General features: G+C 39.3%; 1 protein-coding gene across 1 annotated transcript in view; it reads right to left on the bottom strand.

The window, feature by feature from the left end:
- Nucleotides 1-23936, bottom strand: part of gabra6b (gamma-aminobutyric acid type A receptor subunit alpha6b) — a 28224-nt gene extending 4288 nt beyond the window's left edge. Inside the window, exons 1-9 of the mRNA XM_035666748.1 lie at nt 23562-23936; nt 23285-23409; nt 22798-22865; nt 21582-21802; nt 20858-20940; nt 20075-20218; nt 19469-19621; nt 14632-14915; nt 7550-7806 (exon numbers count right to left, since the gene is read on the bottom strand). Coding sequence (XP_035522641.1) covers nt 7550-7806; nt 14632-14915; nt 19469-19621; nt 20075-20218; nt 20858-20940; nt 21582-21802; nt 22798-22865; nt 23285-23409; nt 23562-23650 — 1424 coding nt within the window. The 5' untranslated portion in view covers nt 23651-23936. The remainder of the gene's footprint in view (nt 1-7549; nt 7807-14631; nt 14916-19468; nt 19622-20074; nt 20219-20857; nt 20941-21581; nt 21803-22797; nt 22866-23284; nt 23410-23561) is intronic.
- Between the last annotated feature and the right edge of the window lie 430 nt (nt 23937-24366).

Below are 24366 nucleotides of genomic sequence, written 5' to 3'. Positions count from 1 at the left end.
TTCACACCTCCACCTCCTCCGCCTGATGTGTTAAAGCAGGAGACACTTTTGACAGCACTGAGAGGCATTTTCAGCCAGAGAACTTACATGGCTGCTGGCAAAAAAATGCCAGCTTTCTGTGTGTTTTCGGTTGGTAGATAGGTGAGGAGGCGTTTTGAGGTAGAATAGGTATTATGTCCATGTGAGGGCTAACATGGGTCTAAAATTCTGTTAAATCTGATTGATTCAAATTAAAACATTTTCTAAAATGTTACTTGTTATAATTGTTATATACATATTATACATTTTAGTTTGAAATGTATGTCTGTATTCACTAACTGGATATTAAGCAGTTAACACATCCGTCTATACACATGCATGTTTGTGACTGGATGTGATAGAGTAGTATGTCTGTGTGTCTGTGTCCATGTGCATTGTAACAGAGGGAGGCTAATTCATAGCATTTGAAGGATGCCTACAAATTTCTCAAAAAAAAGCTAGTGCAAACAAAAACAACACATGAGGAAAGAGATTCATTTTAAATTGAAAAAAAGAGTGCAATGCAAAACAACAACAACAACAACAACAAAAATGAAAGGTTTTACACCTTCTAACTATATTTCTAAATAGGGTTTAAATCAGCAAACCAAAGCTATTTTTAAGTTTGATTCTGCTACACATAAGCAACTATAATAACTTTCCAGGTCTCTTACTGGACCTATTTCACCTGTGAGGCTTAACTGATGACTTAGTATGAAACAGAATATATTGTTGATATATTTGCCTACAATTCTATTTATCTTATGTATTGATTTTAAAAATGGTTAACTGGAACATTATAACAAGAACACTTGCCAGCCAATGAGACACAAGTGATTCCTGTGACCTTTGTATAAGGTTGTACAGTTGTTATCCTCTGTTATTTAAGAAAAACGCCTCACTTGCAAGTGATAACTTACAATTGTATCCATTGTGACTTAAAATGAGCGAGGAATGTTCAGTGTCTTGCTTTAGGGCATCATATCAGGTCATGAAACCGCTGACAGACTCATACTGGCTCTTGCTTGTGACCTTTTGGACCATTTCTCTTTAGACAAAGCTGTCCCACTACATGCTACATTTGTATTTGCTAGTGAAGTAGTAAAGTAAACAGATGGAAGAAGACTAGTGGTGGGGATAAACATTTTTTAAAGGGCCCAAACTGTGTACGTGCAATCAATTTATTTCTGCTGTCAAAATGATCAAATATAATAGGACATAATTACTTTAATTAATATTAAGGTTCCTTGGGGGCACCACCTTTCAAGAAGGGAAAATGAATGAATGAATGAATCAATAATTGATTGACTGGTCTGAGCCACTGTAAATCATCTAGCTTCCGATGGTGTCAGAGGCTGTGCTAGAAGTCACATACTAACGTACTGAATACTAGTCAGTATGCATACTGCTTTCTTATGTCATATGTTGTCTCTGTATCACAAGAGTGTATCGATCACAACATTACTTCTTACACTGAATGTACTATTTTCCAGTATTACAAATTAATGTAAAAATGGGGGAGAGAGGGGCACTAAAAAACTATTGTTTGTTGTTCCCGTTTGAGTATTGAGAAGCAGAAGAGGAGGCTGCTGAGTTGCGGAGCACGCTAGGAGGACAAGGAAGAGGAGGAGGATGGTGCGATCTTAGCGTGTCTCTGGCTATGTGAGTTATCTTATAAAGTTTACCTAAAGCAGTGCGTAACTAAATAGATTAAAGACGGAACAGTAGATATAAATCTTGCTGAAGTCATCTGCTGTGTTAGCTGCAGTGGTCTGTGTGACTGTGGAGCAAGAGGGGTCTGTGAGCAAAATGTTAACCTTTACTCAGCAGATTGCACTGAAACAGACCGTATGCTTCCAGTCACATAAAAAATGACATAAAGTAGCTTCTGTCTGTCCCCTGATCACTTTAACCATTTTATGATCTGTATGGCTAACAGTGATCTATGGGTAAGGGAGTTGCATGAGCCTGATGATGAGCAAAAACAGCTTCAAGTGCATTACCAAAGTCCTCTGGACTGAAGTCTTTCACAGATTTGCATATAGCCTGGTAAATCCAAGATATATTGCAATCAGATTTGAGACAGAGATGCATATGAGTGAATATGTGTAAACGAGAGTGAAGACTGCAGTGATGTACATGTGACTGAGCTGTCAGTCACATAAACTGTTCCAATGTAGACACCAGCTCTGGTAAAAGTGAAAGCAGCCCTGCTCAGTGGTATGTCCCACAGTTGAATCACAATCCATCGTACAATGCCTCACACTTTACCATTAACACTTTACATTTTATTGCTATTTTTATGCAGCACTACCCACACTAGTGACCCCTTGATTCTGAGTTAGATCCACCGTAATACAAATATCACATCCATTAAATGAAAGCGGGCAGTTCTATTCACTCCAGAAAAATAAATATACAGCTCCAGTGGCCCTAACTGAAAGCCCATAGCAGTACATGATACAGACCTCTCTTTCTCTCTGTAGCTTTGCTTTCATCATAGAAGGTCGTCCTGCGAAGTTGAGCTGGACCAGAAGAAAACTCTGTTTGTGTGTGTGTGTCTACTTCTGTAAGGATACAGGCGAACAAGTGTATAAATGTGCCATGGCAGCAGTGCCTACCGACTGGAGGCTATTTTAATGAATAGCACCATTCAGGGCGAGACATGAAGGAAACAAATTTGCTGAAAACACTTCCTTTCATGAAGGGCCCCAGCTGGTTGGCTGACTGGTTGCTGACTCGATGGCTGGCAGGCTGACTAGTGTATGTGTGTCAGAGTGGGTACAGCAGGTGATAAGCCCTGCTCCTCTTTATTGCCCATCAGAGTGCCAGGCTTGAAAAACAACTTCCCCATTGTTGCTCATAAATCAAAACCACTAAATGCTGTTTCCAACTCAATTCCTATTTTTGACTGCGGGGCCGTAGCCATAACTTTGGTGTAATGATCATTCAATTACAGGCCACTCAGACAGGGAACAAAGAAGACTGATATAAACAGCGATCCACTATCTATCATATTTCTCTCTGCGGCCTCATGGGAATTGCTACATCTGCCTTTGTCACCTAGTTTATGTGTGCCTGCATGAATGCATTCCTCACACATCTACCTGTGTTTACATGGACGTCTGTGTGCACACTAAAGCGTGAATGTGAACATTTACAAATCCTTATAGGGAGATAAATTGTTATCACATCATATTCGTCCCTGACTTTCTCTTCACATACATGCTCTTTCCCTCTATCAATCACACTCAATTGCTTTCTCTATTTCTCGCTTTATCTCAGTGTCCCTCTCGCCGCTACCCCCTCCCTGTCTCTGTACTCCCCCTTCCCATCTCTCTCTCTCCCATGGTAAACTGCCTGTACTCTGCTTACTCTTTGATAAGACAGGAAAGCCCAACAAGCTAAGCAGAGTGGTGTCTCTACCGCATCTACTCAGCATTAGTCATCTAGCCATTTTAAAGCGAAGATTAATAAAACATTTTTAAAAATGAGTTTATTCCTTTTGTGTGATTTAACTTCTAGGAGAGAACTTTTATTATGATGGTCACATCCTGTGACCTTTTTCCAGGTCTCTTAACCCAAGACCCCCTGATGACGCAGTGACCAGTTATAACAAAACAGCTGGTTGTACTTTGGTCGCTCTCTTTGCTCTTTTCTCTTCTCCCTCACCGGGTCATGGCTGTCTGAGCTCTGCAAACACGTCGACGGCCAAACAAGAAAGGATTACAGCGCAGAGGAAGCAGCTGCGACACAAAGTCTGCCAGCTAACTTCACATGCTAACAAATCGAGTTAATGCTGAGCTATTAACTCTGCACACAGGACAATAGGAGTGAAACAGCTTCTTCCGTTGTGCACAAGTGGACACTGCACAGCAAAGATGTTTTTCATATCAGAAACACAACATTTTCCCAGCCTAGCTCACAGGATCGCCAGCTAGCGACCCACCAAACCGATAACTCCTCCCCAATACTTTCACAGTCTGATTCAGTAACATACTGGGTATAAACAGCTTTGCATAGCTTAACAGTGTTCATGGCTAAGTATCAAGCATTGGACTGCTTCACTTCTCTTAATATACACATACTGATGTGTATTTTGTTGATGTTTTATTGTTGTGATCTTTGTCATGGATAATGTTAGGTTACTGTATAACCTTAGGTCTCAGCCACACCAATAGTTTAACTTGGTACTGTTCATTTAAGATCACACATAAATGTACTCCAATTTGGCCTTAAACAACCACACACGTGAAAAGGAAACTCAAGTCTTCCGCTTCACATGTTTCTGTGTCTCTGATGTAACACGTTTCATGCTCGTGCACTCAGAGCATTGAGTGTCTATATCAAAGACAGACACATCCCTTTAGGCGCGCACCCAGACATGCGTACCCTCACACACACATACACACACATGCTTCCTCTCTCACATACACACAAACACACACCTTTGTGGTATAGCTAGTGTTTAGTTTTTGCATTTGCTTTTATTTTCTTTTTAATAAATACTAGTGTATATAGCTGGCCTGTTTAATGTTGCACAAAAGTGGGTGATGCCAACCTATGTGAGTTAAAATGAACTCAACTGTAAATTCACCATCTGCAGCAACCGTGATTGGTGACAGCAGTGAGAATTATGTAACCACAATAAATCACAGTGACAACCTGCGATTGTACTGGTTCTTTGCACTGGCTGGTCACTTACAAGTTCTAACACCACTGGGATTTTCAGTTATCAGCCCTGGGGCACTGTGTGTTGTATCACCTCCTCTTTCCTTTCATCACTACCCCCACTCAATGCTTATACTTGCTCCGTCATAGTGTTGAATGTATGCACAGACATTACATTGTTTTGCACATATTGATTTATACACAAACCCACATGCAAACTGTATTGCATGGTATTTCCCCATTTCTAATTCTTGATTCCCAGGGCCTGAAGACCACCAATGCTTTCTCCCTTACAGTCCCTATCAATTAATAGAAATGGTTAAGAGAGTGTCACTAAGAGGGTTAGTCACACAGTGCTATCCGATGCCTGCCAACACTGTCATGTCATCTGACTTGTCTCAGTTCAGGCCGCAGGGCTTTTCCCTTTTTAGAGAAAGAGCAAGGCAGGGAATGAAAGGAGCTGATCCCACACAGTTGAAAAGCCCGGGAGTCACGAAGCGCATCTATAATGTGCAAATAAATGCACAACCAGGCATATGCATCTGTTTAGAGCATATGGTTGGAAAAATCAGACACAAAAACTTGCATGTACAGATTCATCATAAACTGAGGTTGCTCCTTCAACCAGCAAAACCCTCAGCAACTCTCAGTTCATTTTGTCAAGTGTCAAGCCCTACAGGATCTGTAGAGGTGATATATGAGAGCAACATACGTCTCTTGATGTCATCAAAACATTGTGATTTCATCTGCTGACAGACTTATTGCTTTGGCAATAACAATGCCATGAAGACTGCTGTTGTTCATATCTACTAGCAATAATGGCTGTGAGTCATATATATGTCTCAGTTTATACGTTTAAAAGACACCACTTGTGAAATTGACATTATGTGCCTCTGATCCTTCACAATTCACCTTGACTTATTAGCATATGATATGAAATGTTAATAAAAATATGTAGCGTGAGGAGTCCGTATCACAGTAGCCGGAGCATGTCACCCCCCTCCCCCATTTCCTGTCACTCAACATTACTTGCAAACATTTTCATTGTGTGCAGGCTGATTATTCAACTAGAAGTGGAAATCATGAATCACCTTGCTGATTTCAATCACAGTTCAGTTTAAAGGTTAGTGACTTTGTACTTCATTCACTTTTTTTTCTCTAAGCAAAGCGGTCACATCACCATTCAAATGCACTTCAGTACATATGCCAGTAAATGAACGCATTATCGTTCAGACATGCCAGTACATACAGTAGGTGATTGCTCAAAGGCACAGTATGTACAACGGTAAGCAAACACATCACTGGTCATACGGATGACCTGTGTGTTTCTCTGTGTTTAGTACATTGCAAGTCAAAGTTGTCATGTTCAGTTCAGTGTATGTCAGCAGCCAATTATTTATGACGACATCAGATTATGACTGTGGCTTTTACTGTCTTATATTAAGCTTTTAACAATCACAGATAAGCTGACAACGGCGCTCTCAGTCATACATGTGGGGAGCCCCACTGCTAAAAGCTGCTGTTTGGGTCAGTGACAATGGTGATTCAGTATAGTCAGTTTTCTTTGAAAATGTGTTGATATAGATTTGACTGAACACATCTACATTTGGCTCAAAGCACTTCTGTGTCTGAGTACAGCCTTAAAGGCAGCTAACATGTATTCTAGTATAAACTATGTCTCGTGAATGGCCAAAAACACAGAGGACATGAAATGTGCATTTTCTTGCCATCATTAAGACTATGGTTCACTGTGTATGGAAAGCACATACACCTACAGGCTATGAGTACTACAGCTCATTGGCACGGTACAGTGCTAGACACTTTCAATGACAAATACAGAGCCTGCGAGTGTTGCTTGGTGGTCCTGTATTACAATTATAGCTCAACTACTGTATCAAGCATGTGACCACTCTTTAACTGTGCTGACACATTTGGAAAACCATATGGTGAATAATTAGAGCTGAAAATGTAAGAACTTGTGTGGCTGCTGAATAATATATGGGTTCTCAGACAAACAAACACACATATGAACTAAAAACCAAAGCATATAATGGAGACAGCTGCATACTGTACATCCCCATACTATCCCAAATCCATCCCACATACACACATACTCAAATACACATACACAGATAAACAAAGCAAAGTATAACTGCAATATACAACCTGTCAAATGCACATTTCCTTAACCTTCTTCTGAGTATTGGGGCTTTTCTGCACAATGTGTTTAAAATATGGCTTTAAATATGGACTATTGTGCTCAGAATTTACACATACATTATAGACTCAATGTGTAATCTAACATACAGCATGTGACGTGTTTTTTTGTTGCTCAAAAGTACTTGTGAACAAACTGTAATATCATATATACACTAATTAGCTACGGCATGCATACATGAGCACTTAATTATTATCATAATAAATGATGGACATAGACAACTCCAACAACTTTGATGAAATCAGGCCACTTGTCAACATCAGCACCAACTTTGTGAGCTGACAAAGGACACTATGTCTGCAAATTTTGGAAACTTTCACTTATTCATCATTATTATTATTATTCATTTAAGCAGCCCATTAAAATCTCTTTTTGTAAACACTTAAAGTGAAGAAATAGGCCATGCATTGGCCCGTTTTGATTCATTTTTAAACTACCACAGTTACTTTTGCGAAAACATTTTGTTCACAAGATTAAGGAGGTGAAAAGTCTGTCCCAGTTTTACTCCATACAAGCAAAGTACAGAACTTGTGAATATGTTTTGCGGTTAGCCCGGTTGAGGTTGTGCAAGATTTAACCAAACTAATTATATTCATTAAGGAGGTGCGATAATTATTTGTAACAACTATGCCATCTGCTCACCTGGACATCTCCATTGTGTCCTTGGTGAGATAGACGATCCAGTAGACCAGGTTGAAGGCTCCGAATGAAAGGGGGAAGAGGATGCGGGAGTATTTGTCGATGATGCTGGTGCCAGTCAGAACATTGTTGGCCGGTACAGCTGAACCCTGCTGCAGGAAGGCTTGGGCATTGACAGGTGGGTTGGGAAATGTTTTTGCAGGGCGGTCAAACAGCGGGGCCGAGTTCATCCTCTTCTTCAGCACACTACTTGCATCAACCTTGGAAATGCACAGAGGAAACATATACAATCTGTAAGAGGAGATCTGCATTAAAGAGAATATTGCATGATGTAATATGAGGGTATTAATAATTAAACTGATGCTGTGCTGTTGTACCCACAGTGTCATAAAACATCATATTGTATGTGCCAGGAATGTTAATAGTGTAGTAGAAACTGAGTCTGTATGTAAAAGGACATGTTATAATGTCAAATGTATATTGACATCGTTGACACATTACACACAATCAAGCAAAACTAAAAAAAAACCTCCTCACTTTTAAAATGGAAAATTCTGCTGGGAAGCTATAAAATTTTGTCTAACTGGTGGGCTTTTTCCACTATACACTATTAGTACACAACCTAATGTTTGTGCCATATTCTCACAGCTATGAGTTGATATAAACACTGTCTAGAATACCAATGAGTACCACAGTAATTAAGCGCAACAAAGGAAATCAATGATGTTTTGTTTTTGATTTTATGTGATTTCAATCAACCCGTTCCATGAAGATTGATGCAGTTGAAGAAAGCAAACAAAACATATTAAACAAAAGAGTCTCACAGTATATTGACACATGGTTATCGCAATGCCTCATCAACTTTCAGTAAACCAGTGTGATCTCAGCACATGCTCCCTTCTCCAATAGTTGTAAATCAGCTACAGTATGTGTGCAGAGAGAAAGCGAGAGTATATCTGTGAAATGCATGGAACACCTTGTAGCCTGAAAGTAGAGCCAGGGGAGAGTGAGAGAGAGACTGAAAGGGAGAGTCATCCCTTTTTAAACCAAAGAAAACAGTATACATTATTGGGACAACCTGAAGTACCATATGGAACAGTTACTTCTTGATGGATCAAGCAAGTCTTGATATACCTGTGTAACAGTGGCTATCTTACAATAGGAAAGATTTATTTATACAGCTCAATATCACAAATATGACCATTTCTAAACTAATTTCATGTTACCTTTATGCTAGTTCAATACCACATTTGCATATGAAGTTTTCCTAAATTCTTTACCAAAACAAGTTTGTAATTCTAACATGAACCGATACTTTTGCAGAATAACGATAAAGTTCATTACAGTGTACAGTTTTATATAGTTGCTCTCAGGTTTTGGGAAATAAACTCCCTAGTTCACTGATCAGTCCAGCTTCCAGCTGTCGGCTTATTCAGTTTACCATGGATGTTTTTTTCCCATCCTACAGTCTTGGAGCAAAGAGTGAACTTGCAAGATTTAGGCTGGATTTGTGAGGTTACAGGATTACATGCTCTTCTACAGGTTAAGAGACTATTAAACTGTTACAATCCTCTGGCTGAGGGGAACACTTCCAAAAATGCATGGTGGCCAATCTCAAAATAACACTAGATTAGTCCCTGAGTTATTTATTTCACAAACCTATACACACTTTCACCCTACAGTAAATGTGCATTTAAAAACTGTATCTATTGGTATGTACAACTCATGACCATTAAATATAGTGTATTTGTTTAAACTGAGTTATCCTGTCATTCCAGTTCTGTATGAAGGTTAGACGTCAGGAGCATAACCATGGAAACATGTTACAGAGAGAAACGATCTATATACAGTAGAGCAGTTTTTCCATATGAGAACTGAAGGTCTATGGATAGAGGGTGTTGTTTTACATGTTGTTTTACAAGTCCATGGAGAAAATGTATTTATTTTTGCTTGGCTTGACTATAGATTACAGTACAGACTGTTTCTTTTTGGTCTAAAACTAATATAGAATATCTTTCTTCCTGTGTGGTAAACCACAAAACTGTAATCCGTGGTATCCCTAAAGCACAAGATCATCCTTCACTGTTGTATAGTACTGATAGTTGGAAAGTACAACGTGTGACAAAAAGAGAGACAAAAAAGAAAGGAAGCTGCTACATTATGATCAAAGATTTAAAAAAAAACATCAATTCTCTTCAGGCATAATTATTGTGAGAAATGTCTTTAAGGGACTACGATCTACATTAAAGTCTTATCAGCGTTTCACTCTTAACAGAGAGGAGAGTAAAAATTTAAGGGGAGCGGTGAAAGGTGTATCGGGTAAAAGAAGAGATATAGAAAAACAATAAATCAGCATATGTAAAACCCTATAGGGACATGGCAGTGGGGAACAGAAGGGATGTGAGAGGGAGTTGGTCCAGGTGATCTAACAGCTGGTCATCCTGACGTTAAGCTTTCTCATCGCTAAATTACATTGTGTGCCCCAATATGTGAGTTAGGTATGCTTCCTCCTGTTGAATCACTGCTCATTTGTAAGGTCAAGGTTAATTTGAGATCGAGGATTCATGCTCAAACAGGAATCTGGTCGAGCAGGTCAATATGATATAACTGGTCAAGATCATGCAGTGAGTACACGTTTCATGCGTGGCTTGTGTGTGCACTGTACTGTAGGTTTGTGCAGCTGATCCGATGCATAAGCTATTTTCGATAATGACAGGCGTGCTTGGCTTCTTCCTGGTCAAATCCCAGAGGGATGAGCTCCTCTTCCTTTTATCCACTTCTTTAGATTTCAACAGACCCACTTTAACACATGGAGGATCGGCACTGAATGATGTATGGATATTTTGGGTGTGTTAAGTTTTCATGTATGGGGGTGAGTGGGAGCTACATGTGTGATTATATATGTTTCATTGTGGTATGTTTAGGTGTCAGTGTGTGAAATGAGGTTACTTACTGTGCCCTACCAATATGGCATGGGAGTAAGTGCATGGAGGTTCATCTATGTGGGTGTTGAGTGGGTGTATTATTAGTAGACGGTGGAGTTGGATATGTGTATGTAAATGTACTTTTTATATAATGCATTGCACTGCAGGGCAGTAATTATCCTGGCTATATCAGCTATGGCACTCCTTTTTTAATTGTTTAGGTTTAGAAAGTAAAATAATGAAAATGGATATGGGTTGGGGTTGGGGTTAAAAATGCAAAATACACAGATTATAGATACTCAGTTTGTGTTTGTGTGTTATGGTCTACATTCATCATAAGTGCTGCAAGAATACAAGATGAACCAGTGAACAAGACTACCTGATCGTCAGTTGTATATAAAATCTAATTTTTCCGCATTTACAACATCCTCTAAATATTACGCTGCATTTTCAACATCTACTCTGGAAAAGTACTGTTACAAAATTGTACATTTACATGCAAATGAAAAAACACTTTAACAGACTTTTCTGACTTCTGATTCTGGCAGATCATGCCCTCCCTCAAGTTCACACTCCAACTTAAACCTTGATATAATTTTAGCCACTAGTTTACACTTTTCTGTATATGCTAGTTCCAGAGGGAACTTTCAAAAAACACTAGTGACAACACAGCAAGTGCAAGCAAGTGATTCGGTCACATATGTTCCAATGCAAACGTTAGGGGGGAAAAAATTGAAACATTAAACAAATATCTTCTATTTGGAATGATAACATGGTTGCTCGGATCCAGAATTTGTACAGACTGAGTCACTCTGGTCCACTCATTTTCTCTGCTGGACAAATATTACTGTAAGTCTGCTAGGTTATTGTTGGTGTTGGGTTTAAACGTTGGTTTCATCATTCTTGTGAGACAGATGACATCTATGAGATCATGAAAATATCTTCTAAAAAATGACATTTTGATTATACTATAGGTTTTTGCTGGGAAATGTGTGACGAAGTCACAGTATGAGTGCTGAGGTGATACACAGGCATACACACAATTATTGGACAAGAAAATTAAAGATACACTCTCTGGAGTTTTTGATCACTAGTGTGTTAATTTTGAAGAGTGTTCCAAAGTTTAACTTATGTCCTGTTGTCTGCTAGCACACAAATGAGAACACATGATCGAGAGGTTGACCGCAGGTCAGTAATGCAAAAGTATAGTGCATGCAAGGCATAAAACACGAAGAAGATGACAAAGACACCAAATGGCAATCTCTATGATTGCCAGTGTCTATCAAAAAAGGACATCTATATGGCGTCTCTTGGTTCCACACTGTCCCAGTGATCTATTTAGCGCAAACAAGAAAACACCACAGAGCAACTTTAGGTACAGTGCATGCTATATTTTGTTGTCAACACTCTTGAGCTTGAAAATAATAACACTCATTCAGTTTAATTATCAGGAAACCAGGATGCCAGGACAAATGCTTGAAAATCAAATCCGTCCCAATTTTAATCAGGATGTCTTTTCACCCAAGCAGCGATCACTAATACTGTGATTGCCGGCACCTGTGGCTGGGCCTATAAATAAAGGTCCCTTCGTTTTCTCTCTCTCTCTGTCTCTTTACTTCTTTTTCTCTTCCTACATCTGTTTTATGTTCTGTTAATTTCCTGCGCCGCATACTGCACCATCTACTCTCACACACCACTGACAATGCATGCACCTTTTAGCCACACTGACAACACTCCCTTTCCTTTGTGTTTACAGTAGTATATTTGATTCATTAAATAAACCATTTATCTTATGTTGTTGTGAGGATTCCATTCCTGTTGTGGCCTTACCTGACAGTCATAACAGGTCGTAGTGTTTTAAATCGTGACTGGTGGATGTCTATTTCTATTCCCAATGATACACCATTGTTTTTTTCCCTTTTTTCTGTGTAATGAAGAGTCTCCCTCCTACATATTTGTTGAAAGCAGTCATTTTCCATGATGCATCCCTCCCACTCTCTCTTTCTCTCAGTGTAACTCTCTCTCATGCACACACAACACAAAAACACACCACACTGGCCCCTCACATCCATCTCCCCATCTTGCGCCACAGAAATGGACTGAGCCAGCTTTCTCAGCCCCTACTGTGCTTCATTGTGGTGGCTGCCCTCCTTCTTGTGAGCCTGCAGTGATCTGCTGGATATTCCCTTAATCTATGGCTCTTACATAATCTGCAGCAATGTCGTTCACAGAACCACCGCCTGTCTCCTCATGTCACTCTCTGTGGTTATCACAGAGTTACAGGGCAGAATAGAGGACTGGGCGAGAGGGATGGATGGACGATAGATACACTGTAGATGGATAGATGGATAAGAAATTGTATAGAGTGATGAGTGAACTGTATTGATGTGTGTGTGTGTGTGGGGGGCCTTACTGCAGATTACGTGTATGCATTCATATGACCCTGTATATGTGTTTGTGTGTGTGCTGCAGATTATGTGTGCACGTGTGTCCTTCTGTGGGTCTGTGAGTACAAGCGTGGATAAAGCGGCAATTGCGGCGTCTCAGTGTGTATATGTGGACAGCACATTCAAGGAAAACGAGAGGAGCAGAGGCAAAATAGGGACGGTCAAGAGATGTGTGTTTGTGCATGAGGGAGAGAGGGAGCAAGTGTGTGGGAAAAGAGAATAGAGGGCTCACATAAAGAGCACAGCAGGGGGGATGGAGGAGAAGCAGAAAAATGGGGATAATGCTACATGTTTGTGCATTTGTGTGTGTATGTGTTTGCTTGAGGGAGAAGAAAGGGAGTAGATGGGTGAACAGGAGGGAAAATAAAAGATTTCTTAGGAAGAACTTGAGAGCAGGTCAGAAGGTAGAAAAAATGGTGCACAGGTAATATAAAAAGAATGTAAACCAGGCAAAACCAAACACAATGTCATACAATGCTCCCCTGACTAATCAGTGCTATGTGTATGTGCAACCACTGACAAAGCTGGCTATGACCTTCGCCACTCTGACCAGTACATCCAGTTGGCCTTAGAGCCACAGACCCAAAGCATTTGAAAAAAAAAACAATAATAAGTAGTTCAGTATGAAAAGGAGAGCGAATAAAACAAATTGCACCACAAATTGATCCACTACCAGTCTCTGAACAGAGATATTCAACTAGAAGAATGTCTAAAAATAAAAAGAAATGGGAATGGAAGCTATATCTTAACAAAACATGAGAGATTGTAAGAGCTCGCTATATAAAATGATGAATCAGAGCCAAAACACAGACACACACAGACAGATCACCTGTCAACATACATCTGTCTTTAACAACATAAACATAATTACTATTATCTTTGTCTTTATCCACTATTTACTTTATCTGCTTTTGCAACACAGATGTGCTTACACATCAAGCCAAAAAAGCTAACTGAAGCTGAAAAAAATAGAACAATGAAATTGACATAAAAACAATGAGCTGAGAATGGATTTAGATAGAGAGAGAGACAAACAGAACAAGAGGAGAAGGTTCATGTACTGGGAGTATTAGTAATTTCAAGATGTAAAACTACTGCCTATACTAAACCACAACGTTCTGCATGTGCTCCACTGAATTCTAATGTAAAGGCAGTGGTACATCATTGCTGTGAAACCTGAAGTGTTGGCGGTCAGCCAACATTATACCAGAATTGAAATCAGTATGCCTTTCCTAATTTAAGCTAATTGAAAAGGTTACATAGACAAAATACATGTTATTATTCTGCGCAAAGTTCAATGAGGGAGAATAGCTCAGAAAATGAGCACTGACGTTATAACGTCAAACATTCAGCAAATGGGGCAAAAAGCTCTCTGAAGAATTACATTATTTCGCACCTTAGTTTAGGTTTGTGAGAAAAAAGCGAAGCACACGCTGATGCAGTGGTTTGATGAAGAGATTTCCAGGCATGTTATCAGGCCAAGTGAAGCCTTTTACCTTTCCTGTGAGTGCAGCTCTGATCACCACAGCAACGCTGTGCACTTTTTAAAGTCTGTATCTGTACCTAACACCAAAAATCACTAACTGTAACCAATGTGTATTAAGACAAGTGGGAAGTGATTGTGTGTCTGTTGTTATGAGGTTAAAACTTGAGTCATAATGGATTTGTCAATGCCTGTAAACAATGAAAGTGCGAAACAGAGGGGCAGACTTACTGAAGAAACCTCTCCGTCGTTCCCTGTGGCTGCAGCCGGAGCTGCAGCTGCAGCTGCCGCTGCCGCCTCCTGGGCTGCTGCCTTCATGGCTGCTGCCTTCCGCAGCTCCCGGTTGGCCTGCAGGGTGGAGAAGTAGTTGACGGCCGCAAACTCAATCAGGGCGGAGAAAACAAAGGCAAAGCAAACGGCGATGAACCAATCCATGGCCGTAGCATAAGAAACTTTGGGAAGGGAGTGGCGGGCGCTGATACTGAGTGTTGTCATGGTCAAGACAGTGGTGATACCTGCATAAGGGGAGGAGAGAGACGTTAGGAACCTGCTGTTCTTCATTTCACATTTTATCTCACTATGGTGCTGCGATTGATGGGTTGTCTTTATTCTTACTGTTTTGGGATACTGTGGCAGTATGTTATTTTAACCTTTTTTTTTCTTTATTGCAGAGAGTTAGATGATAAGATTTACAGACCAATCTGTGAAGCTCACTAATTAACACATTTGTTGTCTTGTTTGTTTAATGTTCACACAAAGAGAAAAGTCACTTTGCTCATCCTGTTAGCCAAAAAACATGTTCTTTAGTGAGCTTAAGAGGTGTTCAGGCTTTTTTTTGTGGACAGAGCCAGTATAGCTGTTTTCTCCTGCTTACAGTCTTAATACTAAGCTAAGCTGACCACCACCTGGCTCTAATGCATCAAAATGGTATTCATCTTTTCATCTAACTCTTGTTAATAGTGTGAAAAACTGTTTTTGTCTAACTAATGTCTAACTATTCCTTTAATGATGTTTTGTTACATTGCTCAGTGTGGTACAATGTAATTTTCTTTTCAGTGACCCCTTTCTGATAGGTAAATATCATTTTCAGGATGTTATTATTATAAACATTCTAGTAAAACATGCAGGAGGTAGTATATTACATAGATGGACAATGGTTATTTACCTCTTTACTTTATTCTCAGTGTTGTGAATAATGATGTTCCAGAAAAGTGAAGTGGGTGAATGTCTGTGTTTCTGTAAAACTGTCATATGACTTAACACCTGCAAATGTTTGTAAATTAATAACAGTGGAGAGGATTGATTATGAGAGACCACTGCAATCAGCTTGAATTGGACAAACAAACACCCTAGATGCGCAGACACACACAGACACCACCAAACATAATGTTACACTATACATTGGAAAACAACTTCTGAATAAATAGCTAACATTCAGGCTGCACTAGAGTGTCTTTTCTCCAAATCAATAGATCAAATCTATCAGGTCGTCTCATCAAAGCCATTTTATCATTATGTTGCTAAAAAAAAAAAGCCATTATCATTTCAGTTCTCTTAGCAAAATCTGCCATCTGGCAAATAACGTCTGTGATCATTCAGCATTGCAGAGATGATAGCAGTTGAAGCACTCATGTTTTCAGTATTTATTTGACAACAATTCTGCAGAGATGATTCAAAGCTAGTTCCTAGTGAGGTCTTCGCATGAACCACTGTGAATCATTGACACTCAGGTCTGAAAGCTATCAACAAAAAAGTGAGTATTTTCCAAACTAGTGGTGTATTCCTATGTGCATGAGATTGAAATCTTACTTATAGTGTGTATGCTAATAGCTTATAGGGGCTAAATTTGAGTTTTCCTGTCATGCTGATAAATGTATGATATAATGTTAATAGTGGAGAAAAGTGGAAAAAGCAATACGATGAAAAAGCAACAGTAATAAAATCATCTAATTCTAATCAAATTTTAGACATGCACATAAATGCCTGCAATGAATATTGAATCATGTTTGAAATTGATGGCAGCATATTAAAACCACTTATTAATCACTTAGATGAGTGGGTGTTAATAAATAAATAAATATTCTTGTGTCTTGTCTAAAAAATCACATTATTACATATAAAGAAATACAATATAATCTAACATTATGTAATTTCATGTAACAAAATGAGGACATTTTGCCAATGAATCATAGTGTTTACACAATTGATTTTCCTAAGGAATATCTCTGACACATGGCAGCAGCTCTGTTTCATGGCATATAACTAGAATGTCAGGCCATGTGGCATTTCAGCTCAGTGAGGTTTGCCAAAAAGTCACTTCAGTGGATGCTAATCTGTCCAAAGACAGACTAACTCTTGCCCCCGCACTGGCACGCCAATAAAAGAGACCAAATGTCTATAAACATTCTCGAGAAAGCCATCCAGTAAGATGACCAGACACAAGCCACAAAGCATTTGCTAATATTCGCTAATAAATAAACGTCTCAGTGGATAGGTGGGAGAGTGAAAGCAATATGTTTTTGATATCTTTCTTAGTTGAAGTAAGACTGCACTAGGTGTAAAATTCTGGCCAAAGCTCCAGATGAAGCATAGACTACTACTCTGAGTACAACCTCAAAGAATATAAAACTAATAAAAGCACTGTATAGATCTGAGGGCATTCATAAATTCTCTTGGATACATGATGGTTTGAGAATAGATTGGACCACACAAAAGGTCCATGGCAGGTGCATTTTAGAGGCACTTTTGAAGTGTCAAACTATGAAAACATACCAAAAATAGATCTGAAGTGCAATTTTAACTCTACAAAAATGCCTCTTAGTCACTGAAAAAGGATTTTCCTCTGTCTTGCCCAGATTCCATCCTTATTAAGTCAGAGAAAGATGCTGACAATGAACATCTCTTTTAATGGCCCATTAACAAAGTACATATCTAATTCACTTTCATCAAGCTAAAGCAAGCAGGGAAAAAGGGCCATTGAACACTGCTATCCATGCTTTTACCAAATGTGCGCTGTAGCTGTGCACATTTCATTAGCAGTGTAAGAACTTACAGGGGATTTAATGCACCTAATAATGTCTCAAAAGCATTTTCTATACACCACTTCAGCAGTGAAAGCTAGCAACTCTCAAACACAACCTCCTCGGATAGCCAACCAATGCTGACTGTCTCAAGCTCAAGCACAACTTGAATGATTGCAAAGGGGAGGAGGGACATGGGAAGAAAGCCTGTCAGGGTAGGAGGGAGAGGCAAGAGAAAGAGGAAGAAAGAAAGAAAGAAAGAGTGTAGGAGGGAGGGGGATGGAGTATAAAGACAGGATAGAAATGAAATGCCTGGGGCATTTATGTGCTTTTATAGGAAAAAAAGCAAGGTACAAATTAGGCCACACTCAATTAAGTCTGTGAGACTTGTGCTTAAGGGACTTTCAGCTCTTAGAGAGGTTGCTGACAATCCAGCGCATACTATGACTTTATGTGCAGAGTGGAGCACATCCATGTAGCAATTTGTCTTCTCTTCTGCCTCATTTTCAACTTTCTATGCCACATGAAATGGCAGATATCAACCAGCATTGATGAAACATACTAAGATAAAGGCTTTTTTGGACATATTGTTTGCTGTCCTTTACACCAAAAAATATGGAACTACATGCAAGCACTTTAGGAGCTTATAACCAGGGCGCTTTAATTTAAGAAACAAACTGTATTGCATTTGAAGATGATTCCAAAATGTGGCATTAGACCTCTTCTAAAATACCCAGTGTGCCTTGAGCCTACCCAGAGCTCCTTTATAACAACAACCAATCCAAAGAATGAGCAGTTTTTTTATCCTATACCCAATATTGAGTGAAATGAAAACAGCAGGACGAGTGAGGTTAATGAGTTGCCACAGATGTGCCTTCTGCATGGGGCCTCAACTTCCACATGAACACCAATGATTGGTATCTATTCTCTGAAGAAGTGCGCAGGCTCGAGGTGCTGGCCCGCTTCCAAATACAAGCGCAGACCTACGGAACCTACAAGGGCCAGTAGTGTTACTCCGCTCAGCTGCAGCTTGTGGAAAATTAACATAAGGGGAAATTAAATTATAAAGGGTAGGAATTTTTTTTTTCTTTGCTTTGTCTCTGTCTTTTAGTCTCTCATTCCTCTCAGTTTCTTTCTCTCTCTATGTCTTTGTTCAGTGTCTCTCACCCTCTCTGCTCCCGAGGCTAAAGCTTGATGGCAACTGTAGCGTAATGTAATGTGAGCAAGCGGAACCTGTGAGTGCTCGGAAGAGGGCCAAGTAAACATCCTCCCTCTCTCGGCCCTTGCATGACCAATTTCAAAAAGGACATTTATTCCCCATTAATTCAGCTCCACCACAGTGGAGGAGGATTACAGATAATGAAGAAAGGTTAAAACATGCTGTGTTGACTGTGTCTGTCTTTGTTCTCTTGCAGAAGGTTGTATTTTAAGGATCACTCTGTGCGGTTTAATCTAATCAGAGTTAAGTAAATGGAAGAAAATATGTTTGCTTAAAGTTTGCAGAGCTAGACTGAAACTGCAGGTCAAGCAGTGGGTGTTGAGTCGATAAATCCAGAGAATCTTCATTTAAGCTTTGGAGACTTAAAAAAAAATAAAGTTGAGTTTTGAAAACTTAGTGACAAAAACTTTATGTAAGCAACTTGCAACATGTTAAACTAAGACTCATCATAAAGTCTAAGACACTACACTATAATGCATCAGAGGCACAGCTTTAGAAATTAACTGACTTGTTCTACTCAGTGATTTGACTTGATTTGCCTTTTTCCTAACATGATAGTCCTCTTTAAATGATTGCAAACAAAAGAAACAATTTTTTTAAGAGAAAAAGGCATCATTATTTGCAAGACTATTTTGTTGCAATTTTTGGCTGCTAAAATGAAAGCAGTCCAATATTTTTTCTGTTAATTATTCCATTCCAACACAAAGGTAATGTGCAGCATGTGTTATTCTTCCATTCGCTTCAGTCTACCAACATGTCCCTTTTTACATGAATATTCTGAAAACAAGCTTGAATGTATATGAGTAAAGTGAGTTTTAAAAAAGCTTACCAAACACAGTCCGAGCTGGAACTGATTCCTTATTAATCCAGAAAGAGACTTGGGCCAGGATGACCGTCATAATACAGGGAATGTAAGTCTGAATCAGGAAGAAGCCCATTTTCCTTTGCAGGTGGAAGTGGACAGTCATGATGACATATTCACCTGACAAAGTGAACACCAGATATTTGTGTTTCTTTTGGTGGTAAATCATCAATTTATAGACAAACAAGCAGGACTGACAACATAATAACATCTCTTCAAAAAAGTGAAATACCTATTTTGAGCAAAAAAAAATTATAATTACAGTTTAGTTAGTCTTAATTGTTAAGAACAGCAATCATACTTAAATGTGTTAATTGCATGCAATTTAATTGTATCTTTTCAAAGATACATTGGTTTAAAATAAAAACTCTCATTTACAGTACAAAATATTACATAACCCCACAGAAAACATTAATAAAAACATGTCACACATCACATCAAAAGTTCAAACCACAGATCACACTCAAATATGCGACTAGGAGCTGTGAAAGAGTGATCTAAGTTAGTAACAATCTCAACACATACTGCACACTGGAATAGATTCACGCACTTCTGAGCACAAGCTCTGCTCACCTGTATTGGATTTTAGCCTCTCGCTTGACACTGTCTGACCGATGAGGTCGTACTGCAGCAAACTGGATGACTCCTGTGGCACCTCCACAGACGACAGAGGACCTTTCTTCCAAGTGTACACAATCTCGCTGATAGGGTAAGCATCTAGACAGGATGGATGAAGAGCTTTGTAAAACAGGAACATCCATCATTTAATAAAAGTGCTGTTTTTTTAATAATTTAGGGCACAAAGAAATAAACTTTGACACTGCGAGAGAATAATAGACAGATTTTTACTGCCTCCTGGGTTCTAGCTCTTAAAAGGCTGCGATTCTTAAAAATAAGAAATCAAATAAATAAATAAGCATACAAACAAATAACTGCGTATTAAACTGCTGAACTGAAACATTATTAGTGAGCCAAAATTAAATAAAAATCCAGCATATGTTTTTGGAAAAATCTGACTTAATCCCATCGTCATTCAAAGAGATAGGAGCCAATTGCTAATGTTATTGCTGATACAAAATGACAGGAGTTACAGATAACCTTTAGATGTGATTTTAATTTTTATACACATCTTTGCAGGCCTGGTCATCTATAGACTTGACACATGTTGAGTGAGGAACTCCTGTCATTTTTTTTTTTTTTTTTAATGTGCCCCAAATGTACTGTATCTGACATTTCAAATTGAAATCTTTGAATATATGCTGTCAGATTACTCAGTCAGTTGCTCAGTGACAAAGTGATCATTTGAGAGTGACACCATCTGTCAGACCAGCGAGGCTTAACAGAAAACAAACTCACAACTGCCGAACTTGAGCGGGCAGGCATGGCCATCCATCGGGAAGTTCATCAGACGCATGGGGCACTCTGCATTTATAGTTAATCTGTCAGAATAGAGAAGATTTGAAAGGAGTGTTTGATTTATATTTGATACACTGTTACTGGCTAAGTAATGACTACTGTTTTAAGCAGGATCCAGTCAGTGTTGTGCCATGTTATACAATGCCTGACACACTAACTAAAAGAATATTTAGTAAAAAGTGGATGGGGTGAACTCTAGAGATTAAAATGTGATTATTTCGTATTATAGCCTGTTATAGCAATATATCACATCCTGTTGTAGAGAGTGTAAGCTGCACCTCTCACAAAGGGAACTAACTACATAAGTTCACAGCATAGATTAAACACAATTTTTTAATTGAATTATTAAATATTTTAAAGGGAAGTTGATCCACTTAAATAAGCGTTTTAAAAAACTGTTTTTGGGACATCAGTAACTCAAGGGGATTTTTTTTCATGCTACATATCTCCTTTTGGAACAAAGCTGGAGTCATGTTTGTTTGAATTGCTTTCCAGGCCTGTTTTCAGTATCAGATGGCACATATCTTGTTTTTGGAATGGCACTCCTCATTTCTTTTCATGTCTGTGCATATTCTTGGATGCCTGTTTGTTTGATTCGCTTTCCAGGTCTGTGCTCTATTCCGGTCTTGGCTGGGTTTGGAGCTCACTGTCCAGCACTGTTTACCTCATGGTGTAGAGGATAGTTCCGTTCTGCATGATGCGGAACAGCTTGTTGGGGGTGGTCATGTTGTGCGAGATCGACCTCTTGCCATTCCGGAAAAAGGTGTCCGGCGTCCAGATCTTGCTGACCATCAGGTTGTTGAGCCGCAGGATCTCGATAGGGCCCTCGAATTTCAGCCGTTCGTCAATCCATGTCTGACGAAAGAACACGTCCATGGTGTATTCCTGGATTGGAGAGTGTGGGTTAAGGGTTTTATTTACTACTACTACTCACTACTACCACTTCGACTGCTGGTGCTGCTTCTGCTCATGATGCTACTATCTCCACTACCCCCAGAGAGAATGGCAGATGGGTTGGTGAGCCATGGTTTCATTGGACCTGCTGGATAGGGTACTGGCAATGTGATTAGTTTTTTGTTTTTTTTGTTTTGTTTCTGGACTCTTACACTATTGCTGCCAGTACTAGTGAAATTAAAAGCTTAGGTTTGCGCTTATTTACCAATTAATAAAAGGGAATTAATATGGGGTTTTAAATACAAACAAGTCCATTCTGGACACATATATTTTTTCTCAAAATAGCCCAAAGATATTTTTTTTTTATCATGAACATTAAATTCCTTCAAAAGACAATGCATCTCAAACAGATGCCAAGACACAAAACATCTTTCTTGATTGATGATGAACATGAATACAGTTTATTTCATCCTCAGAGTCAGCATAAATTGCACATTAAGAGTCTGTCCTAGATGCCTTTAGATCAAATGGTTGGCCTTGCTGCCCTGAAGAGCCTTTTACATTTCTCTCTATAGAACTGCCGCCAGCGTATCACATGGCAGTGCAAGTAGGCTTTAGATGCAGTATAAGCCTAAACAGACATACAGCCCTCAGCCTATCCCATGTCGAGGGTAGCAAACCTATCCCATCCCAACATCAGCCACATCGCTCTCCCTCTCTGGCAGGGGGGATTGTCAACCAGATTAAAATCCTAAGCTGCACTAATGACATCCTGCCCAAATGCTGGAATAATGAAGGCTGGGAGAACCATGCCTTGATACTATATGCACAGAGTTACTGGGAAAACAGCACATATTCACTTTTGTGTTCATACATTAACAGTGGCTTTGTTAATAACTGATAAAACACATGCATTTGTACGACAGCCAGTAAATTAGCTTGTGCATCCTGTATGACTGCTTCAGCGGTCAGCATGGTTTACATACCATCTCAACATCTGAAACCGGTCCAAAGCTGGTGACAAAGATGTCAGTTTTGACCTCTGTGACTGGACCTACAGCAGAAGGATAAGTAGTTGCTTTGATACAGACAAAAAACAACAACTTTAAAACTGACATTTGAATGTTTTTCAAAATAGAAGCCAGTAAAAACATATATAGCTATATCTAATGTATATCCTATACAAAGAGCAAAATGGCCACTGAAAATCAAATTTGTTTAACAAAATAGAACAGGAAATTGATTTTAAGTTGATTCTCAAACTCAGTTTGCTTTTGTCAGCTGGTAATTGTGTCATAATTGTATAAAATAAAATAAAATAATATCACTAACCATTTCAGCACAAAACTAAATACAAATGAGGCACACATTACTGCTGGAGTAAAACTTTATCTTCTGAGAAAAAGAACATCGATCCAATAATTTATGAGGCAAGAACACATAAAATACAACATGACACAGTCATTAGCATACCTCCAAATCCAGGTCGCAGCCTGTTGTCATAGCCATCCAGTAATCTATCCAATATACGCGTGATGTTATCCAAATAGATACTGGTGTCACTGTGCTGGTTTCCCCAAACACTGCTCACACTGTAACTAAAGTACATATGCACCTTTGAAAGCTTACATCAACAGATAAGAAAACAGTTGAAAAATGCAGAGTTTCTCAAATGCACATCCATCCACAGTCTCTGGTTGCCGTGCGTAAAAGTCCGAGAACATGCAGAGAAAAGAGTTGTCATACTCACCAAGACAGAAATAAGCAAGTTAAAAGGAAAGCCATGCCTCGCAAACACCCCACAACTAGAAACCCCTGGTCAACTTTTAAAATCAGCATATTCCATCTCTTAAAAGCATGATTAAACGCGGGTCTGGTCTTCTTTTAGTTGTGAACCGTGCGAGGATATCGCGCCAGTCCAGCACGACTTGACTTTCCCTCTAGTGCGGTTGCGCCCGCCTCAGTCTGAATCGCTCAGTTGGAAAAACCTGAAGAGTTTTTAAGAGAGTGAAGAGGAGGGACGAGGGGGACATTAACGTTAATAGAACGAGGCATTTTATAAGAAATACACCGGTCTGAAGTGCAACTTGGATATTCAGAAAATGTTTCAGTTTGACGGAAATAATGACGGTGCCTATTTGATTAAAAGGAGTTGAAGAGAAAAGAGCGATGGAGAGAAAACAGAGAGAGAGGGGGGAGGGAGAAGTGGAGGAAGAGAGCTTGCCTTGCACAAATACAGTACTATCATATCAATGGACAGTAGCCTATACCCAGTGACCCTTCGAATGCATTATAATTTTTAAACATCATTTTGCTACCGCCTTCTCAGCTTGTGTTACCTATGTGTGTGTGAGTGTGTGTGTGTGTGTGTGTGTGTAAAACCACTGGTCTCCGGCATGCAAAGACAGAAAAATGCTACTCGAGATAAAGCATGATGAACTGTGATTCATATAGTGGTTGGGTGGTTGAGTGGAGTAGGTGGTAGATACATTTAGTGCAACTTCAAACTCACAATATCCATAGACCAAGAGCAAGGGGAATTTACCTCGCAGTCA

This window comes from Morone saxatilis, unplaced genomic scaffold, assembly GCF_004916995.1.
Source record: "Morone saxatilis isolate NCDOM2014 unplaced genomic scaffold, NCSU_SB_2.0 Contig20, whole genome shotgun sequence".
NCBI classification, from domain to species: Eukaryota; Metazoa; Chordata; class Actinopteri; family Moronidae; genus Morone; species Morone saxatilis.
This window is presented reverse-complemented; position numbering and strand designations above follow the sequence as displayed.